Below are 24,209 nucleotides of genomic sequence, written 5' to 3'. Positions count from 1 at the left end.
TTTAAACTCTTAAAGAGACTTTAAAAAATGTAAATGTACCCAATATTTACTCACCCTCAAGTGAGGTGAAAGAACAGTTGTTCAATTCAATTCAAGTTTATTTGTATGGAGCTTTAATTTTGCCCAAGACAAATTTTCTCTCGGGGTAGGGCTGAGCGATATGGCAAAAAAAAAAAAATAAAAATAAAAATAAAAATAAAATTTAATAACGTTTGACCCATTCACTATTTAGATTTTTTTTTTATTGTGTAACTAGTCAACATAAAACATTACAACAACATGACTGAAGTAACATTCTTTTTATAAGTAACTTGAAAAACCACCTGGTTAAGCAACATTGCATTTTTAATGGCCATGCCATACATAAACTGGTCAACAAGGTGTAAATAAATGTAAAACAAATTCCCGAGTTAAATATCGTTGCAGAAGATTTGAATAAAATATCAAAGTGACTATTGTGCAATTTGAATTAAACAATAAATACTTCTGTTCTGAATATAGTAAAAAATAACCATTTTAACCAATGTAAAGATTATATCAGTTAACTCAAAAAGTTAACCATATTTACAACAGTAAAAAAACAACAACACTTTGTTTGCATCATGCAAACATAAAGCATGTTGTTGATAAGTCACATGTACCTGTTCTTTACAGGTTTCTTGAGAGGAAGACTAGCCTTTCTAGTTTTTCAGGCTTTAGAGATGCTCTGTGATGGGTAATAATGTTCCCACCATCACTGAACAAAAGGGGCACTGGTTGCAGGAATACGGAGCTATTTTTTGCAAGTTTTGCTAAGCCTGGGAAAGATAGGCTGTCAGCTCCGCTTTGATTTTGTCTTCTTCTGATTGAATGACAGGTTGTAATGCTGTGGCCATTTTCTTAAAAAGAAACAGTGGAAGTAAAGGACTGAACACGCAAACTGTAAAGCTTGATTTAACACAATGCGTAAAGCTGTGTACGTATAGCAGGAGCAAATACAAGCACTAGTATGTGTGTCTAATGTAAAATATTATATTTATTTTTCCCCCTTTTCAATACCAATCGTTTGATGCACTTTGCACCACTCTCTGTATTACGCTGCCTGACTGGGTTTTAACTAGATCCACTAATGATGTAATAGGGGTGGGTACTTTCACTTTTCACTGCTAAAGCTGCTCACCTCTGCTCATGATCAAACCAAACTAAGATCAGCGCAGTTCAAACTAAGTTTGGCGCGGTTTTTCACATGACAGGTTTTTACGTCCTATATACATGTTGAGAGATCTAGTTTACCGACCTAATAAGGGAATATGTCTTGACAAATCGCAATACCTCGATTTAATAAAAAAATTTAATCGTCTTAAAATGTCAATTCAAATTAAAATAAAATCGATAAAAAAAAATTTAAAAAAACAAATAGAAAAAAACGCCCAGCCCTATCTCAGGGACAAATAAAGTTTATCCTATCCTATCCTGTCCCGTCATTAATAATAATTATTGTGAATTAAAGTCATGTATTATTGCATTACATTCAAAATCAGAGAAGTTAAGGTTATTAGTTACTATAACTTTATTAGTTACTAATAACTTATTATGTATAAGCAGTTACATAGTATATGTATATGTCTGTGTCTATCCCTTTAAGTCTGGAGTAAATTATGACAGAATATTTTGTGTTCCATCCCTTTAAATCTGGCTTCATCTGTACACAGACTCTCACTGGACCTCATTTCTACAGCTGTGCAAATGTGTGTTGTGCTAACCGTTTGATCTGCTCCTCAATCTGCCGCACCAGCAGTGACTCTCCTCCTCCTCCTACTCCTACATGCGGCTCTGGTTCTGTGGCGGGTTCGCTGGAAGGAGGCCCATTCACCTCCGGGCTGTTTCGACCCAACAGAGATCGAACGCGTTTGGATCGCATGTCCAGAATAGTGTCGGAGTATCCCACCTCCTCCAGATACCTGATTACAATTCCGCACAAAGGGTCAACACAAGATAATAACCACTTTTGAGAATTAATGCACAGAAAACACACAGACTTGCGCAATAACTGGCGTCCCTCCTTCCAAGGCATCTGATTGGTTGGTTCAGAGTCTGAATTTGCAGGCCCATTGGGTACTGTAAAAAAGAGTGTTGTAACATCTAACCATACAGTGTTTGTTCTACTGGCTTTTTGTTCTTATGTTTTAATAAATATCCATCAGATTTTGTCATTTGATTGTTTTAAATAGCTTTGATTGTGTTTTTACTTGGTTCAGCTTCTGTCTCTGGTTTCTTCTCTCCAGGACTCTGGTCAGTGCCGCTTTTCAGCTTCTGGTGTTTGGCCCTGTGATCAAAATGACCAGTAGAGAAAAGCATTTATTGCACATGTTTTTAATTGTTCACATTTAATTGATACTTAAGGATTTTCTGGCCATTATATAGAGAAAGTGAATATATATAGGAGAATATGAAAGGGAAAAGAGGACCAAACAGAGTACAAATAGCAATTTATAAATCATTGGGATTTTTATAGAAATAGAGCAGACTATACTTGTAAGAATGGATATAAATATACATTTATTCCATACTTATTGTATATTAATATTAATATTGTATATTATTTATTATATTTTTTTATTAATTTGTCAGCCTTATCTCCCAAGTAAGAAGATCTTTAAATGTTTTGTCCAATGGCAATTAACATAAAATTATTAGTAAAATTAGTAAAATTATTTAAAGCAATATTTAATTAAAATAAAAACTAAAAAGCTAAATGAGAAACAGACACAAATAACAAAGAAATGAGTAAATAAACATACCAAAACAAAACAAAAACAAACACAAACAAACTGTAAAAAAGCAGGGGAGCTAAAAGATTCTTGAGATCTTGAGATTCCTTCTAAAGATCTAAACTTGTAAATCAGTGGGAATTAAAAATAATACTGTCGACTGAGCCATTGGTCCGTATTGCAGACATAACACTGTATCTTTTATACATTAAAGTTCATATCTGTCAAAGAACTAAAAAAATAATAAAAAATAAAATAATAATAATAATAATATTAATAATAATAAAAACACAACAGATAAAAATATATAAAAAGCTAAACAAAAAACAACTGGACAAAGCAAAAACAGAACAAACAACAAATAAGAAAAATTAAACAAACAAAACCAGAAGAAAACAAAACAAAAACAGAAAAAAGAAAAAAATAAATAAATAAAATAAAATCCAAAAAAGGAACTAAATAAAACAAAAACAAAACTGTTTTTTAAATAAATAAAAATAAAACAAACTAAAACAAAAAAAATCTAACAAAATAAAAAAATGTAAAGCATAACAAACTTTAAAAAAGAAAATTAACAAAAACACAAGAGAAAAAAATAAAGAAAAAAAAGAAAAAACAAACAAACAAAGCCACAAGAGAACAAAACAAAAACAAAAAAAAAAGAAAAAAATAAATAAATGAAAGAAAACCAACTAATAAAGAAAAATGAAACAAACCAAGTCACCAAACCAAAACAAAAATAAAACAACAGATCAAAACAAAAACAGACCAAAACAAAAATCTGGAGAGTTCTGTGATTATACTATGAGCGGCAGAGACTCATCTGTGTAAGTTTGTGTGTGTGTGTGTGTATGTGTGTGTGTGTAGTTTCACCTCTCCTGTTTGAGTGCGTATTCCAGCATCTTAATTCTCCGCACCAGATCCTGCTTCATGTTCTCCTGACCTTTCCTTTCACCCTGCAGAAACGCCACCTGAGCCTGAAACAAACAGACAGAAGGAAATATGCTTCAGATTCAAACCTCATACATCTGTCAGCAAATAACAGGTTTAGCTCTGGATTTCTGTGATCGAGCCGCCAATGACATTCTGAGAGCAATGGTTAACTAAAGGCCTGCCATTCCACAAGCTTTATTTTAGGCTCTCGCTGACCATACTCATGACAGGCAAATATGTTGACGGAAAAGAGACTAAGGGAGAGGAACCACAAACCGTTCCTTTTCCAGTCAGTTGTGGACGAGAAGAGAGAGAAAACACATACAAATTGGCCTCAATCGTCATCTAGAGTCCACCATAACACCAACAATAGTTACAAAATTAAAGGAACACTCATTTTACAACTCCCCTAGTGTTAAACTCTAGAGTTTTCCCATTTATGAATCAATTTCTGGGTCTGACACAAGATCTTTTAGCTTACACGTTCGCCTCACATCAAGAAGGTCGCTGGTTCGAGCCCCGGCTCGGCCAGTTGCCATTTCTGTGTAGAGTTTGCATGTTCTCCCCGTATTGGTGTGGGTTTCCTTCGGGTGCTCTGGTTTCCCCAACAGTACCAAAAACAAACGGTATAGGTGAATTAAGTAGGCTAAATTGTCAGTAGTGTATGTGTGTGAATGAGTATGTGTGGATGTTTCCCAGTGATTGGTTGCAGCTGGAAGGGCATGTGCTGTGTATAACATATGCTGGACAAGTTGGCGGTTCATTCGCTGTGGCGACCCCAGATTAATAAAGGGACTAAGCCGAAAAGAAAATGAATGAATAAATTAATTTAATTAATCCTTCTTAAAGCATGACTCCTCTGTATCCATATTACTTACTAAGACTGATGGAAAATTTACTGCTATTTTCTAGGTCAATATGACTTGAACTAAACTCGTATTCTGATGTAATAATCAACGAAATCTTCAATCGTACCATGCTTGCAGCAGCAGAATACTATTATGCAGTGCCTTAAACTCTTGCAACCAGAGACATTTGCGAAATGTAACTGATCAATTCCATGAAAATGTCAACCTTATCATGAAAAAAATAAACTTTTGACCAAAATAACAAAACCAATTTAAATAAGCTCTCTCTCTCTCTCTCTCTCTCTCTCTCTCTCTCTCTCTCTCTCTCTCTCTATATATATATATATATATATATATATATATATATATATATATATATATATATATATATATAAGGGATGTAACGGTATTGTAAATACCGTCATACCGCAATATAAATTTTTTTCGATATTACCGTAGTCGCATGACTCGGTAAAACTATAGATCTTCTGAGAAAATTTGCTCAGGCGAATGAAGCGAACGGGAGGTAACTACGGGAGCGAAAACTACAATTGCCATCAGCCCAGGCTTGGCCATAATCCCTTGCGGTCTGTTGTCGCTACAGATCCAGTAATGCGGAAATGGAGTGTGCTGCTAGAAGCAGGGATGAAAAAGAGCTGGAAAACCCTAAAGCGGGTGTTGTCGCCGCGCGAGTTCTTATCAGCTGTGTTGTCGCGCGAATTCTTATCAGCTGTGTTGTCGCGTGCGTTCTGATCAGCTGTGTTGTCGCGCGAATTCTTATCAGCTGTGTTGTCGCGCGAATTCTTATCAGCTGTGTTGTCGCGCGAATTCTTATCAGCTGTGTTGTCGCGCGAATTCTTATCAGCTGTGTTGTCGCGCAAATTCTTATCAGCTGTATTGTCGCGCGAGTTCTTATCAGCTGTGTTGTCGCGCGAGTTCCTATCAGCTGTGTTGTCGCGCGAGTTCCTATCAGCTGTGTTGTCGCGCGAGTTCCTATCAGCTGTGTTGTCACGCGAGTTCCTATCAGCTGTGTTGTCACGCGAGTTCCTATCAGCTGTGTTGTCGCGCGAGTTCCTATCAGCTGTGTTGTCGCGCGAGTTCCTATCAGCTGTGTTGTCGCGCGAGTTCCTATCAGCTGTGTTGTCGCGCGAGTTCCTATCAGCTGTGTTGTCGCGCGAGTTCCTATCAGCTGTGTTGTCGCGCGAGCTCTTATCAGCTGCGTTGTCTCGCGCGTACTGTAAAGCGGGACGGAGGGTATGTCGCGTCGCGGGGGCACTTTTGATCATTTTGGAAGGGAACTTTCTATCCAAGACTAAAAAGGGCATGTGCACTGCACAGGTTGAGCCCTCTGTGTGCACGTGCCTGCAAGTTGGGGAATACGACTAATAATCAGTCATGGGGATTGCAAAAACACAGCACACTGTTCAGATTGATGCAGACATGAGACCTCTATCTTACTCTTGGTTTGTCCTCTCAAATGGGGAAAAGACAATGCACAACGTTACCCACTGCTGTCAACCTGGGCCAAGTCATATCTCTCTTGTCCCAGAAACCTCAGTCCCAAATGAGAGGGTTTTTTCTGTTGCAGGGGACATTGTAAATACCCAGAGATACCAGCTTTTACCAGATTATATTTATATGATAATTTTCCTTTAAACCCATCTCTAAGTGAGTGAGTGATTAAATGTTGAATGTGATGAGTTTTCAACAATACTAAATTGAAACTTTATTTTTTTACATGGTTTAATATTTTTTTTGTTATTAAAATTGAAGTTCCTGTTTCAAAGCTTACAGATAGATGGCTAATTTGTATGTCATTGACACTTTTGGCACTTTTTTGGAGTATTTTCATAAGTTTTGTTTTTTCCTGTAAATGATTCAATAAATACCGTACCGTGACATTCATACCGAGGTATTACCGTACTGTGAAATTCTGATACCGTTACATCCCTAATATGTATATATATATATATATATATATATAAGGTCTATATTTTATTTTTGTGATGTGCTCTTGTTGATTTAAGGAAATTGCTTGGTTTATCAATGAAATATAAGGATTGTGCCAATGGTTTATGATGCTGCATTAATTACTGACTTACATTATATAATATCCATATGCTATAACGAGAACTAAACATTTCTACAAACCACTTAAGTAACATTTTAGAAATAAATGCTTAATAAAGAGAACATAACGATGTACATATTGCCATATTATTTGTGCATAATCTTGTTAAAAGTATGTTTTGGCAATGCAGTATAGCAGACCTCATGTTGAAGCACTCCTTGTTTATTTTGTAGATAACAGACCATCAAATAATACATCAAATAACTAAGATATGATTTATACCAAATAAAACTCATTTTAAGAAGATGTATCTTTCCAGTAGAAATATATGAAATGTACATTTTTGTTCGTCCCCGTCTTGCACAACTGTGCAGCAGAGGATTTGTTCTATTCAGAGTAAAATAAGAATTTAATTAATGCTCCACTATAATTGTTCAATCACAAATATGTCATATTTTTGCTACATTTATATTTTAAATATTATGCATCTGACTTTTCCTCTGTGCTGATGTGCTTTTCTTTTTCTCTTGGCTTTCGTCTCACTCGAGTTCAGGCAAGAATAAGTGACCATAGTTTCATTTGCCTGGCAACGAAATATACATTTTAAATACATTAATTTCAAAGGCTGGTAATTTTATATGTATGTAGCTGTGATTTCGTTGGACATTGTTTTCATGCTAAACTGAAAAGACAGCATTTATCCCGTTAAAAAGTGTTTCAGCAGCACTGCCATGATCGCTGCTTCTGTAGTGGCTACATTGTGCAAAATCTTTACAGGGGGATATCTAGTGCATAACTAACAAATATCAAATATAAAAAAGCAGCATGATAAACACAAATCGTGTCATGGATAAGTGTGGAAAAAAAAGCAAATAAAAAGATTTTGTACCTGAACACTTCACGCATAAGCATAAGCATCCCCAACGCAATCTCCCATGACGTCAAATCTGCTAATTATTTCTGCATACTTGCTTGAGGCTCACTTAATATCCACTTAATGTATTTTCAGTCCAGCGCTCACAAACTTGCTGCAGCGCTCACAAAGCAATAACTGCAATGAATGCTCTTTTCCACTGCTCAAAATGCGCACAATCTACATGTACACATTTAAAAGGCCATGATTGTGGTTCACGTGTGGGTCACACTGCAGGCACATGCACAGGCTCCAGCGAAGATTTCGTTTCAAGGAAAGTATAATATGTTTTTATTTCATTTATTCAATGAAAATTTATAAATATAAAATATTAAAAGGACACAATTAATTTTCCAAGCACTTCCAAGTAGGGATGGCCCGGTATAAGATTCTGACTTTATAATATTGTTATGTTATATATTTTGAAGCAGTAAACATGTCAGGCTAAATTATTTATTGACTTATGCTCTCTTCATTTATTTCAAAAAGATATATATATATATATATATATATATATATATATATATATATATATATATATATATATATATATATATATATATATATATATATATATATTTTTTTTTTTTTTTTTTACAATTTAAAAGAACATCTTTGGAGATCTTTTCTGTTGGAGATTCTGTTGTCCTAAAAATAGTAAATAAAAAGATTACACATACCTTAGGAACAGTATTGCAGAAAATTTTGCCGGTTTTAAGACTTTTTCTAACCGTGGTATACCTTCAATATGGTTATCGTCTCATGCATATACAGGCCTGTAAAAATTGGCTATTTTTTTTCAATGCTTGTTTAACATAGCCTATACACGAAACTTTTCATAATTAAGCTTTGGGCGTACTCACACTAGGTACAGTTGCCTTAAACCGGGCCAAAGCACGCTTGTCCCCCCTCCCGTTTCCCCCGTCGGCCTGCACTCACATTACATTCAGGCCTGGGCATGCTTACTTGATCGATGATGCGCTGTTCAGTAAGCACTCTCACTCAGGACTGTGGAGATTTCTTTAGTAATATCGTTTAAGTCGTTTGGGATGCGGTAACACGCAGCCAAACAGATCAGCCACTTTTGACGCTCTTAAACAATCAAAGTTCTTGTGCTGCAGGAATTATGAGATTTGCTAAAGGTGCAGCAGTCGTGCAGTGAGGGGTTTGCATCTTTTTTGAAACTACGACAGTTTGTGTTCATTAAACAGTACGAATTAATTAATTAATCCATATAAAACGGTCCCTTAAAAGTCACGTCTCGATTTCAGTTTCAGGCTTATGCACATTTTGCACTCACACACAAGTGTACCGCACCAAAGCCCAAGTGAACCGCGCTCAGAGCACTTACGATGTGCGAACCCGAATCAGAGCACTCAAACTTCTCAAACAAATTAACTACAACTACAATTAACTTTGTAATCAAAAATAGCATTGCCATATGTGTAACACAACTAGATTTTGATAACATTCTCCACGCAGACACAGTCAGACTAACATTCCAGCAATGATTCAATTCAATTTCATCCCGAAACATTAACATCAGGAGCTCAATAAACATAGCTGATTATGCTTATTAGCAATTCTATATCATTCATGGTAAAAAAAAAAAGCCCCACGTTAGCATGCAACATTATTTTGGAATAGAGTTTGAACATTTGAACGCGTGTTAACCTTAAACAACACATGCGCTATACGAATTAAATATAACAAGGTGGTATCTATTTAAGCTTGATTAATTGTGCAACCTGGGCGACGCAGTGCGTAGTGCTGTCGCCTCACAGCAAGCTGGTTCGAGCCTCGGCTGGGTCAATTGGCCTTTCTGAGTGGAGTTAGCATGTTCTCCCTGCGTTCGCGTGGGTTTTCTCTGGGTGCCACGGTTTCCCCCACAGTCCAAAGACATGAATTTCACAGAATTTCCACAAAGTACATCAACACACAAAAACTCTTGTCTTTTTTTTTTTTGTCGCGTTCAAACCGTATTTATTTTGTTTTTTAAATATAAAACAACTGTATAGACTGATTTTATTTATGCCTGAACTCCACGGTTGAGGGATTAGAAAAACAGAAACAGATATTTCAATATACTGATGACATATACTTTCTCGGTGTCACATCCATAATGCTGGAATCAGCAAACTACAGAAAAGTCAAACTATAAAAAGAAAAATTATCTAAACTCCCTAGTCATTGTTAAGCGAGATGCTAATGGTCTAATCTGATACAATGACTTATGCTTAGCTAAGCTAAAGGGCTTTTGTCTGAACCTGAGATCAGCTGAATGGATTCAGAAATGATGAAACTCAAATCTTTAAGTCTAGTGGAGTTGTAAAATGACCATATTTTCAAAAAAAAAAAAAGATTGACTATGTAACCAAAACCGTTAGCATGAGCATACAACAAACCTGTGCTGCTTTACGCTGTAGTTAATGTAGGCTTTCAGGTAAATAAAGGCAGTAATGAAGATTTGTGAAAAGCAGCAGCGTACAGGTTTGCAGTTATATTCTTGTTTTTTACTCGTCTCTAGCCTATAAATCACACCCCCACACCATCAGTGTAGCCCACACAGCAGATCTGTACATACCACTGACAGCATTATATAACAACAATAGCTATATTTTAATTTAGCTCAGCTTTTATTCACATTTAAACAAAAGTCCAAAATTATTTATACTTTTCTCCATAATCAATAGAAAATCCTTTATTGGCCATTACAGCAACCAAACGCTTCCTATTATAGCATATCATCTTTTTCATGTCTCGACTAGTAGTTTTATCCATTCATCTTGATGAGCTTCTTTACTCACTTCAGGTTATAGCGTATCTTTGCCATTACCATGATCTTTAGCTCCCTCCACAGATTCTCAATTGAATTTAAGTCAGAACTTTGGCTGGGCCACAGCAAAGCATGAATGTTTTTGTCTGTTAACCATTTCTTCATCGCGTTTGCTGTGTGTTTTGGTCATTGTCAACTGAAATGTCCACTGGTGCCGAAGGACAAGTATCTCTGCAGACTTCCTTCAAGTATTCTGATGTACTGCTCTTTTTTCATGGTGTCATTTACTGTGATTAGCTTGCCTGGTACATTGGCTGAAAAACAGCCCTAAACAAGGTCTCCACTACCATGTTTGACAGTGGGGATACTGTTTTTAAGGTTGACGGCTTCTCTTTTTTTTAAAAGTCAAATTAAGGTTACATCTTTGTAAACAACCATTTAGTTTTTGTTTCATCTGTTCTTAAAACAGCGTCACGGTGGCACAGTGGGTAGCACAATCGCTCCACAGCAAGAAGGTCACTGGATCGAGTCCTGGCTGGGTCAGTTGGCATTTCTGTGTGGAGTTTGCATGTTCTCCCCATGTTTGCGTGGGTTTGCTTCGGGTGCTCTGGTTTCCCCCAAAAGTCCAAAGATATGTGGTACAAGCAAGTTGCGTAGACTAAATTGTCCATAGTCTATGTGTGTGAATTAAGAGTGTATGGGTGTTTCCCAGTGATGGGTTGCAGCTGGAATTGGCATCTGCTGCGTAAAACATAAGCTGGAGAAGTTGGGGTTTTCATTCCCCGATTAATAAAGGGACTAAGCCAAAAAGAAAATGAATGAATGATCACAAAAGAGAAGACCAGAAGTCTTCTTTGTCCAAATGAGCATTTGCAAAGGCCAAATTGTGTGCCTTTTCTAGAGAAGTAGAGTCCTCTTTGATATGCAGAGTCCATTGGACGGTCTGCCTTGAGATTTTACCACCAGAGCCCAGATTCATCAAGACAGTCTTGGTGGTGATCCTGTTTTACCTCTCTCGCTATCCTCCTGACCACCACATGCGTCACTTTTGTCTTTGACCACGTCAGATAAACTTTTTCCACATTGGGGAATGTCTTATATCGCATATGCGCCTGAAATTTTATTTATGCAACCTAAAAATATTTTTGGGAGCATTCGCGCAAGTGCATAAAATTGTTGTCGTGCGACCAGTTTTCAAAGGAAAATGTTCACCATATGCGAGGATTTAAGCCTGGTTTATACATCTGCGTCAAGTGATTGGTGTGTACGTCATGTAGCCATGCATTTATACTTCAGCACGCTGCATGTGCTTCTCTGCAATAACACTTCCGAAATGCTAGCTGGCAGTAGGTGTTTGTTTCTCTGTGTCGAGTTTCTTCGTTGGTGTTTTGTTTTTTCTGAACGCTTCCTAAAATGTGCAAGTGGCTCAAACTCGCTCATTTTGAGGCTGGATTCGGCGGATCTGCAACAACTCTAATCATCACTTGCTGCATCAAGCTTGCAAGCTTTTAACCCCGCCCACACTCGTCATCGCTACCAAGCAGACCAATCACAAAGCTTGCGCTACGCGTAATTGTGACGCATAGTTACATTTTTTGAGCGTTGTGCGTCAGCGTTGCCGACGGTCACAGCGAAGGTGATGCGTCCTTGCGTAGGCTGCGCCATAGCGTATGGTTGACGCAGAAGTATAAATCAGCCTTTAGGAGGAATTCATGCATTTGGAATCTTTGTACTTAAAAACACCAAACGCAGTGCTCAAAAATGGTTTAAAACAGTTGACATGTCAACTTGCTGCACTAAACAAAGCCCGCAATGCTTGCCCCACCTTCAAGCTCTTCTTATTGGCCCACAGCGCTAGAACAAAACGCGAATGGATTATTTAATATCAGCTGTCAAATCACTCAGTTCCAATGACAGGGAGCTACAGCTGCGAAAATGTAAAGGTCTGGATACAAGAGAATGAATAAAACACTGACCGATTTAGTTTTAGAAACCACCTAAAGTTACAAATAATGGCACATCTGATTAGTTATAATGTGGTGAATGTCAATCCAGCATTTACACTTTTCGAACAGTGAATAAAAGACTTCCCGTGGTTAAAGTCCACTATAAAAATGACTAAAACATTCACTGTAAAGCAGATGGGACGGAGTTTTCAGATAACAGTGTTTGCCACTGAATCTAAACATTTTAAGCATGAGATGTTCTAACGTTAATTAATTCTTCATTTAATCATCACGATGCTGTCAGTTGTGAGACTGATACAGCGCTTACCATCACTAAAGAGCATGCGTTCACCAAGATGTAACTAATATTGCAGCTCATAAAAGACCGTTACTGCTTTTAAGATGACATATGCAAATAATAAGTTATATGTATATATCATTTGTGCAATATCAGGCATCACCCTTGAGAGGACAGCACAGTTATTATTGTTAATTCAGTTCATCTTATTCACGTCAAGCAGTGTGTGCAGGGCCGGTGAGCGCATGCAGATTGTTGTTTGTTAGTTTTGATCAGTGTTGATTTCAAATGCAATAAACCTGTAAATATATAATGTGTAGTAATTGTGCTCATAGTTTTTCGTGGGTGCGACTAAGTTTTGTCTAGTGGGCCTGCATTTTTGAAGTTAGGAGCACGGTGCTACCAAGAAAAAAATGTTCATCTTGAGCCCTGTTATTGATACATTGCACTGTAGCCACTACTACTTCAAAACATTTAGATATGGTCTTATAGCACTATTTGACTTTTGAACAGCCACAATGGGAAGCTGCAGGTCATCATTGGGCTTCTTTGTCTTAACCATGACTGTCCACAAACCAACAGCAGAGAGTATCTTTTTTTCACCTGTTGAGTTGATTAAAACAGCTGTTCCCAATGACCCCTGGTAATTAGGATGCTTTAGAACAGTGTAGACACTTTAGAATGGTAAAAAACTTTGGGTTATTAAATAGACTGTGACAGTTTGCAAAGAGTATGTATAATTTTTGGAAATTACTTTTTTTTTTGTTCAAAGACAAATAAAAGCTAAGACATTTATTTATTTTTTCCACAATAACGAGCATGTGGTCCTGTGCGTCTCTCTTTCTCTTTCTGTGGGTGTCTATGCGTGCAATTGTGTGTGTGTGAATTAGAGAGCGTCCTGCACCGATCTTTAATACGAACAAGACAAACAGGTGACCGCGAACCTAAGGTTGCATATATGGTATTTAGTTTCTGAATGGTTTAGGCACAAGCCAACAGTTTGGTGACACTGTCTGAGCCTTACTTCATATTTTTTTTTACTATGCACGGTAATACCTGATACCGGGGTAAAATATGGAGGAGGTTTGATGGTTTAAAAATTAACGCCCAAGCCTAATACACACATATAATAACAATCAGACAACTTAAGGGTTAGCAAGCAAACCTACCATGACTCCTATTTAGTTTCAGCAACAGAAACTACAAAATGCTGTACTTTTAAATCATTATCAGATCATTTTCAGCCCAAAACAGGGACAGTCGCAGCCTGTTCTCCATATAATCTTTTTTAATATCTCAATGTAGGCCGTGTCAGTCCATATATAACACTGGTTTAAAAATCACTCCCCGTCTCCAAGGTTGACTTGCAGAAAAAGTAAAGCATGACAAGTTGGTGCAGGTCTTCATGGAGACCGGCTCCACAACAGTTGCCATGGTGTGGGCAGGAAACCTGTTATGGCAGGTCACTGAAGCACTTTGACATTTTCACAAAAGCAAGTAATTGTTCATATTTGTGGCCTTTGAAACTCAACTTCAGTGCATCAGACATGTGACAGTAACTAAAAGAATTTACATATCTTAATTTACCTATCAAAATATACTTGAGTCAACAGAAAGTTGTGCATCTAATGGCTTACTAAAATACTTGTATTAATGATAGCACACTTGGGTTGGGCGATCTTGACCAATTTGGCATTGTACGAAGTCTAATGTGAAACATTGCAATGGACGATGGCATCATCATAACGAATGATTTGTAGCCTACCTTTTCTATCGATCCAACCCTATTGCACACTTCCAGCTACTGATGCATATGTCTTCATGGCCGTGGTGCAAAGAAGTGCATTGTCTTCACAATTTTTTTATTAGAAGCTCCTTCATCAACATGCGGTTCCTTCAGCAAGCAATTTTCATATTTGAATTTAAATAATGAAATGGCAACCCAGAGTCCTGACCATAACCAGAGTAAAAATCTCTGGAAAATCCTTGATCACAAAGTTATTTCTTTGAAACACAAGAGTATTTGCAGCTAAAGGTACTTTAATAAAATGGCAGACCAGAGTCTTGACCTAAACCAGAGTGAAAATATCTAGAAAAGCCTTGGTCACAAAATTATTTCTCTAAATCACAATAGTCTTTGAAGCAAAAAGTACTTAAATAATGAAATGGCAGACCAGAGTCCTGACCCAAACCACAATGAAAATCTCTGTAAAATCCTAGGTGACAGTCATTTCTCAAAAACACAAGAGTCTGAACTGAAGAGCATCAGCAGAGAAAAAGAAAGAAACAATAGTAATGTCATGTGAGAGAATAGTGATGTCTTACTAGTAGGGATGCTCATTTCGGTTAATTTTGCTAACCGACAACCGCCACTCATTAATTGGTTATTAACGGTTAACTAGTCAGATTACTATTAATTTTATATTAAACAAATTGACGTGACTATTTTGTGTCCGACAAATTAAATATTGCATTTTAAAATACTGATTCATTTTTATACGCTAGTATATTAATAATAGAACACAACAACAGAGCATGCACTCAAAAAAATGAATTATGGCTTCAGTTGGTCCAAAGAATGTAACCATGTTTAAATTAAACAATTCGCTTATGTTTGTGTATTAAAAATAAAAGTGTTGTGTTGGAAAAAATTAGAAAAAGTAAGTTTTTACATTTAAACAGCTCGCTTAATTAACATGAATGAAAGGGAGTTGTGTTGATTCTGCAGTACTGCATTTTGGTCAATAGGTGGAGCAATATCTGCACATGCACAGTTTCAAAACAGCACAGGAAGTAAAAAGATTCAAACCACAACGATCACTCTCAGCTCAGCGCCATATTATGGGAATCAAAAGATGAAGATTACAGTAAAAATTGAGAACGTGCACAGAAAGCTTTCCCCAATGTGGACACAAAGGTGAGATTTTTTTTTTTACTTTTTATGTATTTATATTGAGGCTGTGACAACATTTGAATCATTAATGTACTCCCTTGTAATACTCTGTTGTGTTTGTGTATAGTATTGTTATGAAATTGCCATGTTTCCTGTGTCTTTTTCACATTAATGACAGATAAATTTATAGTTTTTTGCATTCCTGTAAAATTTTATACTTGGTATATATTAACTCCCCCAAAATAAAGTTGCAAACGCTTGTAGTAAGGAATAGTCATGTTAGAATAGTCTAAGCTTTTCACTCATCATAGCACACGTGCTGCTGATAATGTGACAATAAAAATGATTTGATTCTTGATTTGATTTGATAGTCTCTATTTTAAATGAGTGTTAAGCAGTTTGACAAGTTTTATTGCCAGTTTTGATAACTTACATAATATTAATTAAAAGGTGGTGTTGGCACATTGTTATTTATTATCTAATTGTATATATATATATATATATATATATATATATATATATATATATATATATATATATATATATATATATATATATATATATATATATATATATAAGGATGACATCTAGCATGATGACAAATTTATTTTATTTATTTTGTTTGGTAATCTAACACATTTAAACTTTTAAGTTTAGTAGTTTGCAGTGTTTTTTTATTATTATTTTAAATATATTGTTCTAAATTTTTTATATTATTATATTTTATTTTTACAAATCTTTGCTCACTCGCATCTATTTTCTCCCTCACAGATTTACAGCTCAACCTCTAAAGTCCCATATCTGTCTGAGGAGACTGTGGATCATCCAGGTATTATGCCTTTAGATGCCTATACGCACATTAAAATGATGTACAGTAAAAAATTACTAGTAATTTTAACTACTAATTATTTAGTAAATTACTAATTGTCACTTCATGTCATTTAGAACATCACCAGTGGAAAAAAGTGTGAATGCATCCTCAAAGCCCCTAAGTGAGGGAGTACATGCAAGCTATTTACAATTTTATTTTATTACTTTTTAAACATTTTGTATTTTCCTCTTAAACCAATTCCTCCTTTTACCTTTGATCTGTTTGTAAATGTTTATTTTTTTTTACCTGACATTTTTAGGATGCTGGGCATGATGAAGCACAAACCTTGATGTGCAACACCACCTTATGAATCTACAGTGGTTACATTAACATTTAGCAGACTCTTTTGTCTAAAGTGACTTACAATTGAGGACACATTCAGCAAATCCACAAGAAGAGGCAATACACCCAAGATGTGCTAATTATACAAAGAATGTTAAGAATTAAGAATGCTCTTACATGTGGTTTGTCAAGCCCACTCACCTGTGTGAAGCAGACTTCATGCACAATTTTTTGTGTGTGTGTGTGTTTGTTTGTTTTTTTAGATATAGCGAGTGGTTGTAAGAAAGTGTCTGGTGCAATTGTGCAGAATTGGTGCAAGTGTCAGAGAGATGAATGTGTGTAGCTATTGCATGTTCTGTAATGGTTGGTCTAATTTATGGTGTAGTGCTGATCGTATTACTTTGCTTTTAAATGTTAATCTTTCTTTGAACAACTGAAGTGTTATCTGCTTTTTCAGTGTAAAGAAGGTACAGCATAGTTTACAAAAGAAGACTTAATTTTTCTAAGTATATTTTTGTAAATCATTTGAAGGCAGAATATTATTTTTGAATGTTTTTTTTTGTAATACATGAAAAGTATTATTTTGAAAAGTGTATTTTATGATGTTTTTGTAAGCATATTTTTGTAAATCATTTATTGTTTTTAATTTACTTCATACTTGTATTACTATTATTTTAATAGTATTAATATTTCAACTTATTGTAATAAGTGAAGATACAGATAAAGACAATATTTAGATTTTGATAATCGTTTGATTGCAGGAAAATGTGTAAAACTATAAAAATGCTATTTAATAAACTCAATGAAACGTAAACAGTTTTTTTATTCGGTTAAACATAACAATATCAATTTTAGAATAATTGAGCTTAAATAACTACATTGATTAAAGCTAAATTATGAATGTTACGTTGATTGAACTAAACAACATTACATTACCTTTATGTAACTAAATTAAGTTCACTAAAATTAATATTCTTTCTTAAAGGTAACTTAACTCGGTTACGTAGAACCAGTGGACAAAAAAAAAGTTAATTAACGCCAACATATCATTTTTTTGAGTGTGTTCACGCACCTGCAGTGTTTAGCACAGAAGAACAGAATAAACTAAATAAAATAAATACAATAAATAGGACTGCCCTAAATTATTTTCACTTAAATATTTAATTTATATTACAAAACGAAAATACTTACTGATTCTTTTTAATAACTGGCATAGGCTGTTTTTTTTTCCAATCATATGTTTTTTTTCTTCCGTCAAATAAAAATAGCTGACTTCCTCAAATTGCCCGCTCCACGGAAAATATGCATTTATTTAATGCCCCGCTGTTATTATTATAATCACAAAACCTTTTTATATTTTTAATAGAAATCAATATTTTTAAGAATATGTCCTGATGTATGGTTTCCTTTCTCTCCCTCGCGGTTCAAGTGCGTGCTGCGTGATGAAAAGACAACAACAACGCGCACTTATGTTGACTTTTTGTAAACAGTTTTGTTGTTTAAATATGATATTGCATTAATGTGCATACATGCTTTATAAGCTGTAAAATAAAAGGTAAAGCCTATTTGTTGCGTTTATGACGCAGATCCAGGTCAACATCAACACGTCTGTATCAAACAGCAATATTCTTCTTCCATTTTGCTTCTTTGGCAAATGTGTCTGTAGCCACGGGTTATACGTTATCGTCCCGCAAAGTTAAGTATGTCTTGCAGTTAAACAAGTGGCCGACCACAGCTAACGTGCTTTTTTTCATTCCAAAAACGCGAGGCGCATCTCACTGCCTTTATGTTGACAAGGAAAAAAGAAGAGAAGCGAGGTCCTCTTATGAAACGACTGAATCAGCTGGGTATCGATTGTGCAAAAGTGTTGCTGTCTATGTTGTTACAATTGTAATATTTAATAATATTGTGATATTCAGGATTTGTACATTCATCCAGCTCTGGATAACTTAAAACCTTCAGACCGGCATTAATGCGTCCTGAAGTAAAGCGAAACGGCTATAAACTCCAACAAGATAGAGTGATTACAGAGATATACAGAGTCATACTTTATCTTTAAATAAAGTATAACTATAGAAACTGTGTTCATCTCAACTGAAAGCTTCTGCGTGTTTGCTGGGCTCACGCATCGTGCACCTGTCAGTCAGTCAGTCAGTCAGTTAGCACGTAACCCCAAAGGATTAAACAGATAGCGCACAGCACTATACGTTTACAGAAAAGTTTGCGCTGTTATAATCCACTTACCTTTTAATACGTTTTGGTGCAATTATAATCCGCTATTAAAAACAACAACAACAATAACTGAATGTTTTGAAAGGGTAATGTAGCCGTGGCGGGATGCATTTTGTTCCCCGCCATGGAAGAATGAATGTAGCGGAAACCAAGCTCTTTAAAAGTTCTCTGTAGTTGTCTTGACAACACAAACTGCTGCTCTGGGATGAGCCGCGTGCAAAAGATGCCCCTCTTAACGCAAAGGCGCATTCAATCGGCCCTTTATGCAGTCAAACTAAAAATATATAAAATAATCATTTTAAGCATTTAACTGATAGCATTAATCGGTCACAAACGCACCCTTTCGGTTAACGGTTAAGCGATTATTTTGAGCATCCCTACTTACTAGACAACCTATTCCTATGAATGCTGTAACGTTCAGATGTTTGAGCTGTCATCTTTCTTTGTTCTCCAAAATTGCAACACTGCCACTTAGATCAGTGAGTTTCTCCTCTAAGTAAAGGCCTTTTGTTGAAGAGCCATGGTTATTGTGGAAAGCACTGCAAAACACAAATCTTTCTGCCACTGAAGATTTAGGAAGTAGCCAGTTCTACCACATTGACACTTTTCAATGGCGGTGCATCCCTCTCTCGACTTTCTGTGGGTGGGAACGGGTCAAGGGCGCATACAAACTCCCTCGCTGCACACTAGCAGCCCATTTGAGACACACTCCAACAAGTAGAGCAGCAGGCGTTTTCTGGGACACCTCTTTTTAAGAGTATATGAACCACTTGAAAGTGTTTTTGTATCACTTGTGTTGAGTTTGACAGGTGAAGCCTTGGCCTTAAGCCTTTAGTGAAGCTTAAGCCAAGTTCACACTACAGGATTTTAAACATCAGCAGATCGCTGTGCCGTTCACATTACATGACCTGACTTTGTGTCTTTTAATCTCTGAGGTGTTCACACTACGCAACACTCTGTGCATGATCCACAAGAGGGGGGTCACACACTACATGATCTGACAACAACTCATTCCCCATCAGCTCATTCAAGCTACCAAACCACAGCCAATGAAATTTTGAGGGAGGAGTCGTCAGAAAAAGCTGAACACTATTGGCTGCTTGTGTGCTGATTACATCACTGACAGCGTTTCAAGCTTTGGAGAAAGCATTTAAAAACATCGTCAAATCAGCTGATTTATCAGCGGATTAATCACTCATCTGCAAGGTTCCAGTGGATAGATACACAGAGAGTTTTTAATTTTTGTAATTTTATAACTCTTTGAAATAAAACTAATATATTTATAACACCCTGCCGTTTTCTAACTATCAGTGTATTTCTTTCTGACATTGTTATTTTTTTTTATTACAAAACAGTAAAGAACTGAGCATTTCTGCCTTAAATTACCATATTGGTTAAAATGACTGCATGCATGTCTGATAGTTTTCACTGTGACTTTAAATATGTGTGCATTTTTTTGCAATTTCCTGCTAACATAAACAAAAATCTCATGGCAAAAATATCAATTTACTTCAGATATCTTTCAAAACAACATATTCTGTGCTGTGAAATAGCTCCTGTTTGAAAGTGAAAATGAAAGCCAAGACCTTTAAGTGTTTTAGTATCTTAACTACATATTTATAGGCTGTATTACCAAAAAAAGATGATATTTTTAGGGTAATGGTGTCATTAAATTTGATGCCAGACATTCAAAGCTTAATTTTAATATCTCAATAATAGCTTTGAATGTAAATATGTTGTGACAATATGGCGTTTTATATAAGAACGGTCAGAATGAGCAGCATGGTAATTCTAAGTTACAGAATTCTAGTTCCACTGTTACTATAGCCTACTCTCATGTCTGTGCTAACGCAGAATGAAGCGAGTGCACCAATGCCCATTCTGACCAATCACAGATGTTTCTGCTGAGCTCCTGAACACACAGGCATTCAGCTCATGCTGATATGCTTTCTCATTGGCTGCAGCTCGTCACTACATCTGACCACACGTGGGGTTGAGTCGGCCGACTGCTCTGGAATATTTAGCATGCTAAATGTTGGATTTCCGTCTGCGAGGTGTCGGCGACGCGTCTGCGAGCCTCGTTGATGCGTTGTTCAGTAGTTCACACATAAAGAGCGGCGAGCGCCGAGCACCTGCAGATTTCTTCCCGATCACAGCCCGATCTGTCGGCGAGCTCGTTAACTTCCAAATCGGGCTCAAATCAGGCTTAAAATCCTCAAGTGTGAACTAGGCATTAAACGCAAAAAAGGAGGAGTTGTATTAACAATGCGCTGTTATATTGACATTAAAGGGAGCTGACGAGGTAAAGATACCAGTAGTTTGATTGATGTCTCTCTTGTGTAAAGAATGACATCATATGTCATGTCATTCAACTGATATTTCGCCCTTATGAATAATAAAGATTATTAGCAGTATTTTCATGTATCAATGACTTCTATTTTGCTAATTTGTGACTGGCTTTACAAAAACATACAACCTTTCATTTTGGTTTTAGGAGTAGGGAAATATTGATACGCCATATAATTGCAATATTTTCCTCAGAAATACTATTAATACTCAGACACCCATAATGAAATATTGCCAATATTTGGCTGAATGATAAAATGTATTTCTTTGCAAATGAATAGATGGTGAACTTTTTTTTTCTGGCTCACCCTCAGTACGCGGCAAGTTTTTCTCTGGGGACATAATTTGAAGTATGAAAAAGGCAATAAAACGGAACATTGCATAATATCACAATGATACACAAAATCGTAACACAACAATACAAGTATTGTGATAAACTCTTGTCATGGGAACTCAAGTAATTCCCAATCCTACTATTATGACTTTTTTATGTGCACCGTAATGCAGACGTGAAAAATTCAGTATCATTTCAATAATAGATCATAACAGGTTATTACACTGACGTCATTTATCTCATATTTGCTATTTCGTGGTAGCTTACTATGTCGAGGGAAGCGGCCATGAGTAATTAAAACACTGCCACTACTTAAAACACAGAAACTCTGCACAATTCACTGCAAGCGTATTTGCTAGACAGTTTTTTACTGACACCGAAGTTGCCCCGATTTTGCTGCGATTGAAAAAATTGAAGTAAACTCAATTTCTCTCTCTCTCACTGTGGCCCTTTGACCTGCTGGCGATACTTGTGGATCCAGACAGCATGTGTCTGCAGAGTGAGTTTTCTCCTCCACGTCTATCATGGATCAGCTGTGATCGCCGCTGCCATTTATCAGTGTCACTCATTAGTGAACAGCGCCAGAGCATGAGCCAATCGCAGCCCTTTCTGTTGAGCGTGTGACCAATCATAGGGGTGTAAGAACTCACTTGATAGTGCTCATTAAGCGAGTGAGATATTTAGATTTGTTTATTTGCTTTAAATGCACATGTTGTTCTGAGCATACTTGAGTTTTTAAAGGTACAGTTCATATATCTGACAGTTTATATGTTTATTTTGTTTTAAAGAACAAAATTGTGTTACAAATAGGCATGGGTCGGTATACATTTCTGACGTTATGATAAACTTGGATAAAAATATCACGTTTTTACTGTATTGTGATTTCTGCTCCAAAATAAGGTATTTTTTTATGTCTGGGTAAAAAAAAACTACTTTTACCCAATTTTTAACACAATATATTTTATTTTAAGAAACATTTAAAATATTTCGGACCAGAAAAGTTTGAAGTAAAAAAGCCTTACATATACTATGAGAAAACTTTGCAGGTTTTAAAACCTTGACTTTTCAGAACCCAAGTAAACCTTGAAACCGGTTATCGTCCCATGCCTAGTTACAAATAATATAAAAATATTAATATATTTATACATTTTTCTTGTGCTGTTAAGTAAATTATAAAATTACATATGGAAAGCATTGTCAATGCATAGTGATGCACCGAGATATCAAACTGAACCAAATCAATGACATGATAATCGTAACTGTACCGAACCGTGAGAGCAGTGACATTTGCAAACAGGAGCTTCTATTTAATTTTATAACACGTTTAATTAAAACTGTATTATCTACTTTGATATCTATTTGTCTTGAACATGTTCAGTAACAGCTACACACACACACACACACACACACACACACACACACACACACACACACACACACACACACTTTGGGCCCATTAGTACCAACTGAGCATCGGTAATACCCAAGTATTGTTTCTGATCATGTCCATGCCTTTATGACACAGTGTACCCATCTTCTGATGGTTACGTTTAGCAGGATAATGCACCATGTCAAAATGTAAATCATCTGAGTTTGGTTTCTTGAACATGACAATTGAGTTCACTGTACTCAAATGGCCTCCACAGTCACCAGATCGCACCTTTGGGATGTGGTGGAAGGGGAGATTCACATCATGGATGCGCAGCCGACAAATCTGCAGCAACTGTGTGATGCAATCATGTCAATATGGACCAAAATCTCTGAGGAATATTTCCAGTACCTTATTGAATCTATGCCATGAATGATTAAGTGGTATTAGTGAGGCCAGCAGGGGGTGACCAACCTGTGGTCTGTGTTGGTCCTAATGCCCTAGTATAGTGACGGGGACTCTATACTGCTCAGTGAGCGCCGTCTTTCAGATGAGACGTTAAAGCGAGGTTAAAAATACCAGGAGGTCCTTAGAAAAGAGTAGGGGTTTAACCCCAGCATCCAGGAAAATTCTGCCCACTGGCCGTTGTCCGTCATGGCCTCCCTCCCCAAATCATAATTGGCTTCATCATTTTGTCTCCTCCCCACCAATCAGCTGGTGTGTGGTGTGGTGCAAAATGGCTGCTGCTGCCGCATATTCCAGGTGGATGCTGCGGATTGGTGGTGGATGAGGAGATTCCCCCCAATGTGTAAAAGCGCTTTGAGTGCCCAGAAATGCACTATATAGAATGTAAGGAATTAATATTATTATTGTTATTATTAAGGCATTTTGGAACGCAAAACAGGCTCCAACCCGTTCTTAGTAAAGTGTACCTAATAAAGTGGCCGGTGCGCGTGTATTGTAATGACCATTTGGGTCAGTTTGTATTATGCAGCAGCTTATAATGCAGTTCTAAAAAAGAAATAAGGCACAGAAGTCCATGCTGCCCTTTTAACCGTGACTAAACATACAATCTAGTGTGGCATCTCACACCTTAGTGCGTAATTAAAACATTTTCAGCTCATTTAACCACACTGAGGTTGTGTTCACATCTGCCGTGATTGCTCAGTTAGTGCGATTCATTTGAATAAGGGAATGCTGCCATCTCAATCTCAACATCTAATGTAGCATTTAACAAAATGCACAACTGTACGCTCATGTTGCTCTACAGCCTATTCCAGAAAAAATCCACTAGTTGTAATTAAAATAAATATAAAAAAATGGCAAACAAATAATCAGTTTGTATGC

At 36.4% G+C, this 24,209-nt stretch overlaps 1 protein-coding gene and 1 long non-coding RNA gene across 4 annotated transcripts in view; one reads left to right on the top strand and one right to left on the bottom strand.

Moving 5' to 3' along the window:
• Window positions 1–24,209, bottom strand: part of strn4 (striatin, calmodulin binding protein 4) — an 82,533-nt gene that overhangs the window by 38,318 nt on the left and 20,006 nt on the right. For both annotated transcript variants that reach the window (XR_015509104.1, XM_087283752.1), the window contains exons 2-5: window positions 3,624–3,727; window positions 2,229–2,305; window positions 2,019–2,097; window positions 1,743–1,940 (exon numbers count right to left, since the gene is read on the bottom strand). Coding sequence is in view for 1 of the 2 variants with exons in the window: in XM_087283752.1 (XP_087139878.1) it covers window positions 1,743–1,940; window positions 2,019–2,097; window positions 2,229–2,305; window positions 3,624–3,727 (458 nt within the window). In the remaining variant the exon portion in view is untranslated. The remainder of the gene's footprint in view (window positions 1–1,742; window positions 1,941–2,018; window positions 2,098–2,228; window positions 2,306–3,623; window positions 3,728–24,209) is intronic.
• On the top strand, window positions 13,303–23,609 carry LOC147840531 (uncharacterized). Of its 2 annotated transcripts, none has more exons than XR_015509118.1 (5): window positions 13,303–14,596; window positions 14,713–14,862; window positions 19,202–19,652; window positions 21,044–21,992; window positions 23,372–23,609. It is a non-coding gene; the product is annotated as an uncharacterized LOC147840531 (long non-coding RNA). The 2 variants fall into 2 exon arrangements; XR_015509117.1 differs by lacking the exon at window positions 23,372–23,609 and adding an exon at window positions 22,111–22,602 and having other exon boundaries at window positions 21,044–21,981.

The sequence above is a fragment of the Danio rerio genome, chromosome 15 (genome assembly GCF_052040795.2).
Source record: "Danio rerio strain M-AB ecotype USA chromosome 15, GRCz13ab, whole genome shotgun sequence".
Lineage (NCBI taxonomy): Eukaryota > Metazoa > Chordata > Actinopteri > Cypriniformes > Danionidae > Danio > Danio rerio.
The sequence above is the reverse complement of the archived record's forward strand: the minus strand, read 5'-3'. Positions and strand labels throughout refer to the sequence as shown.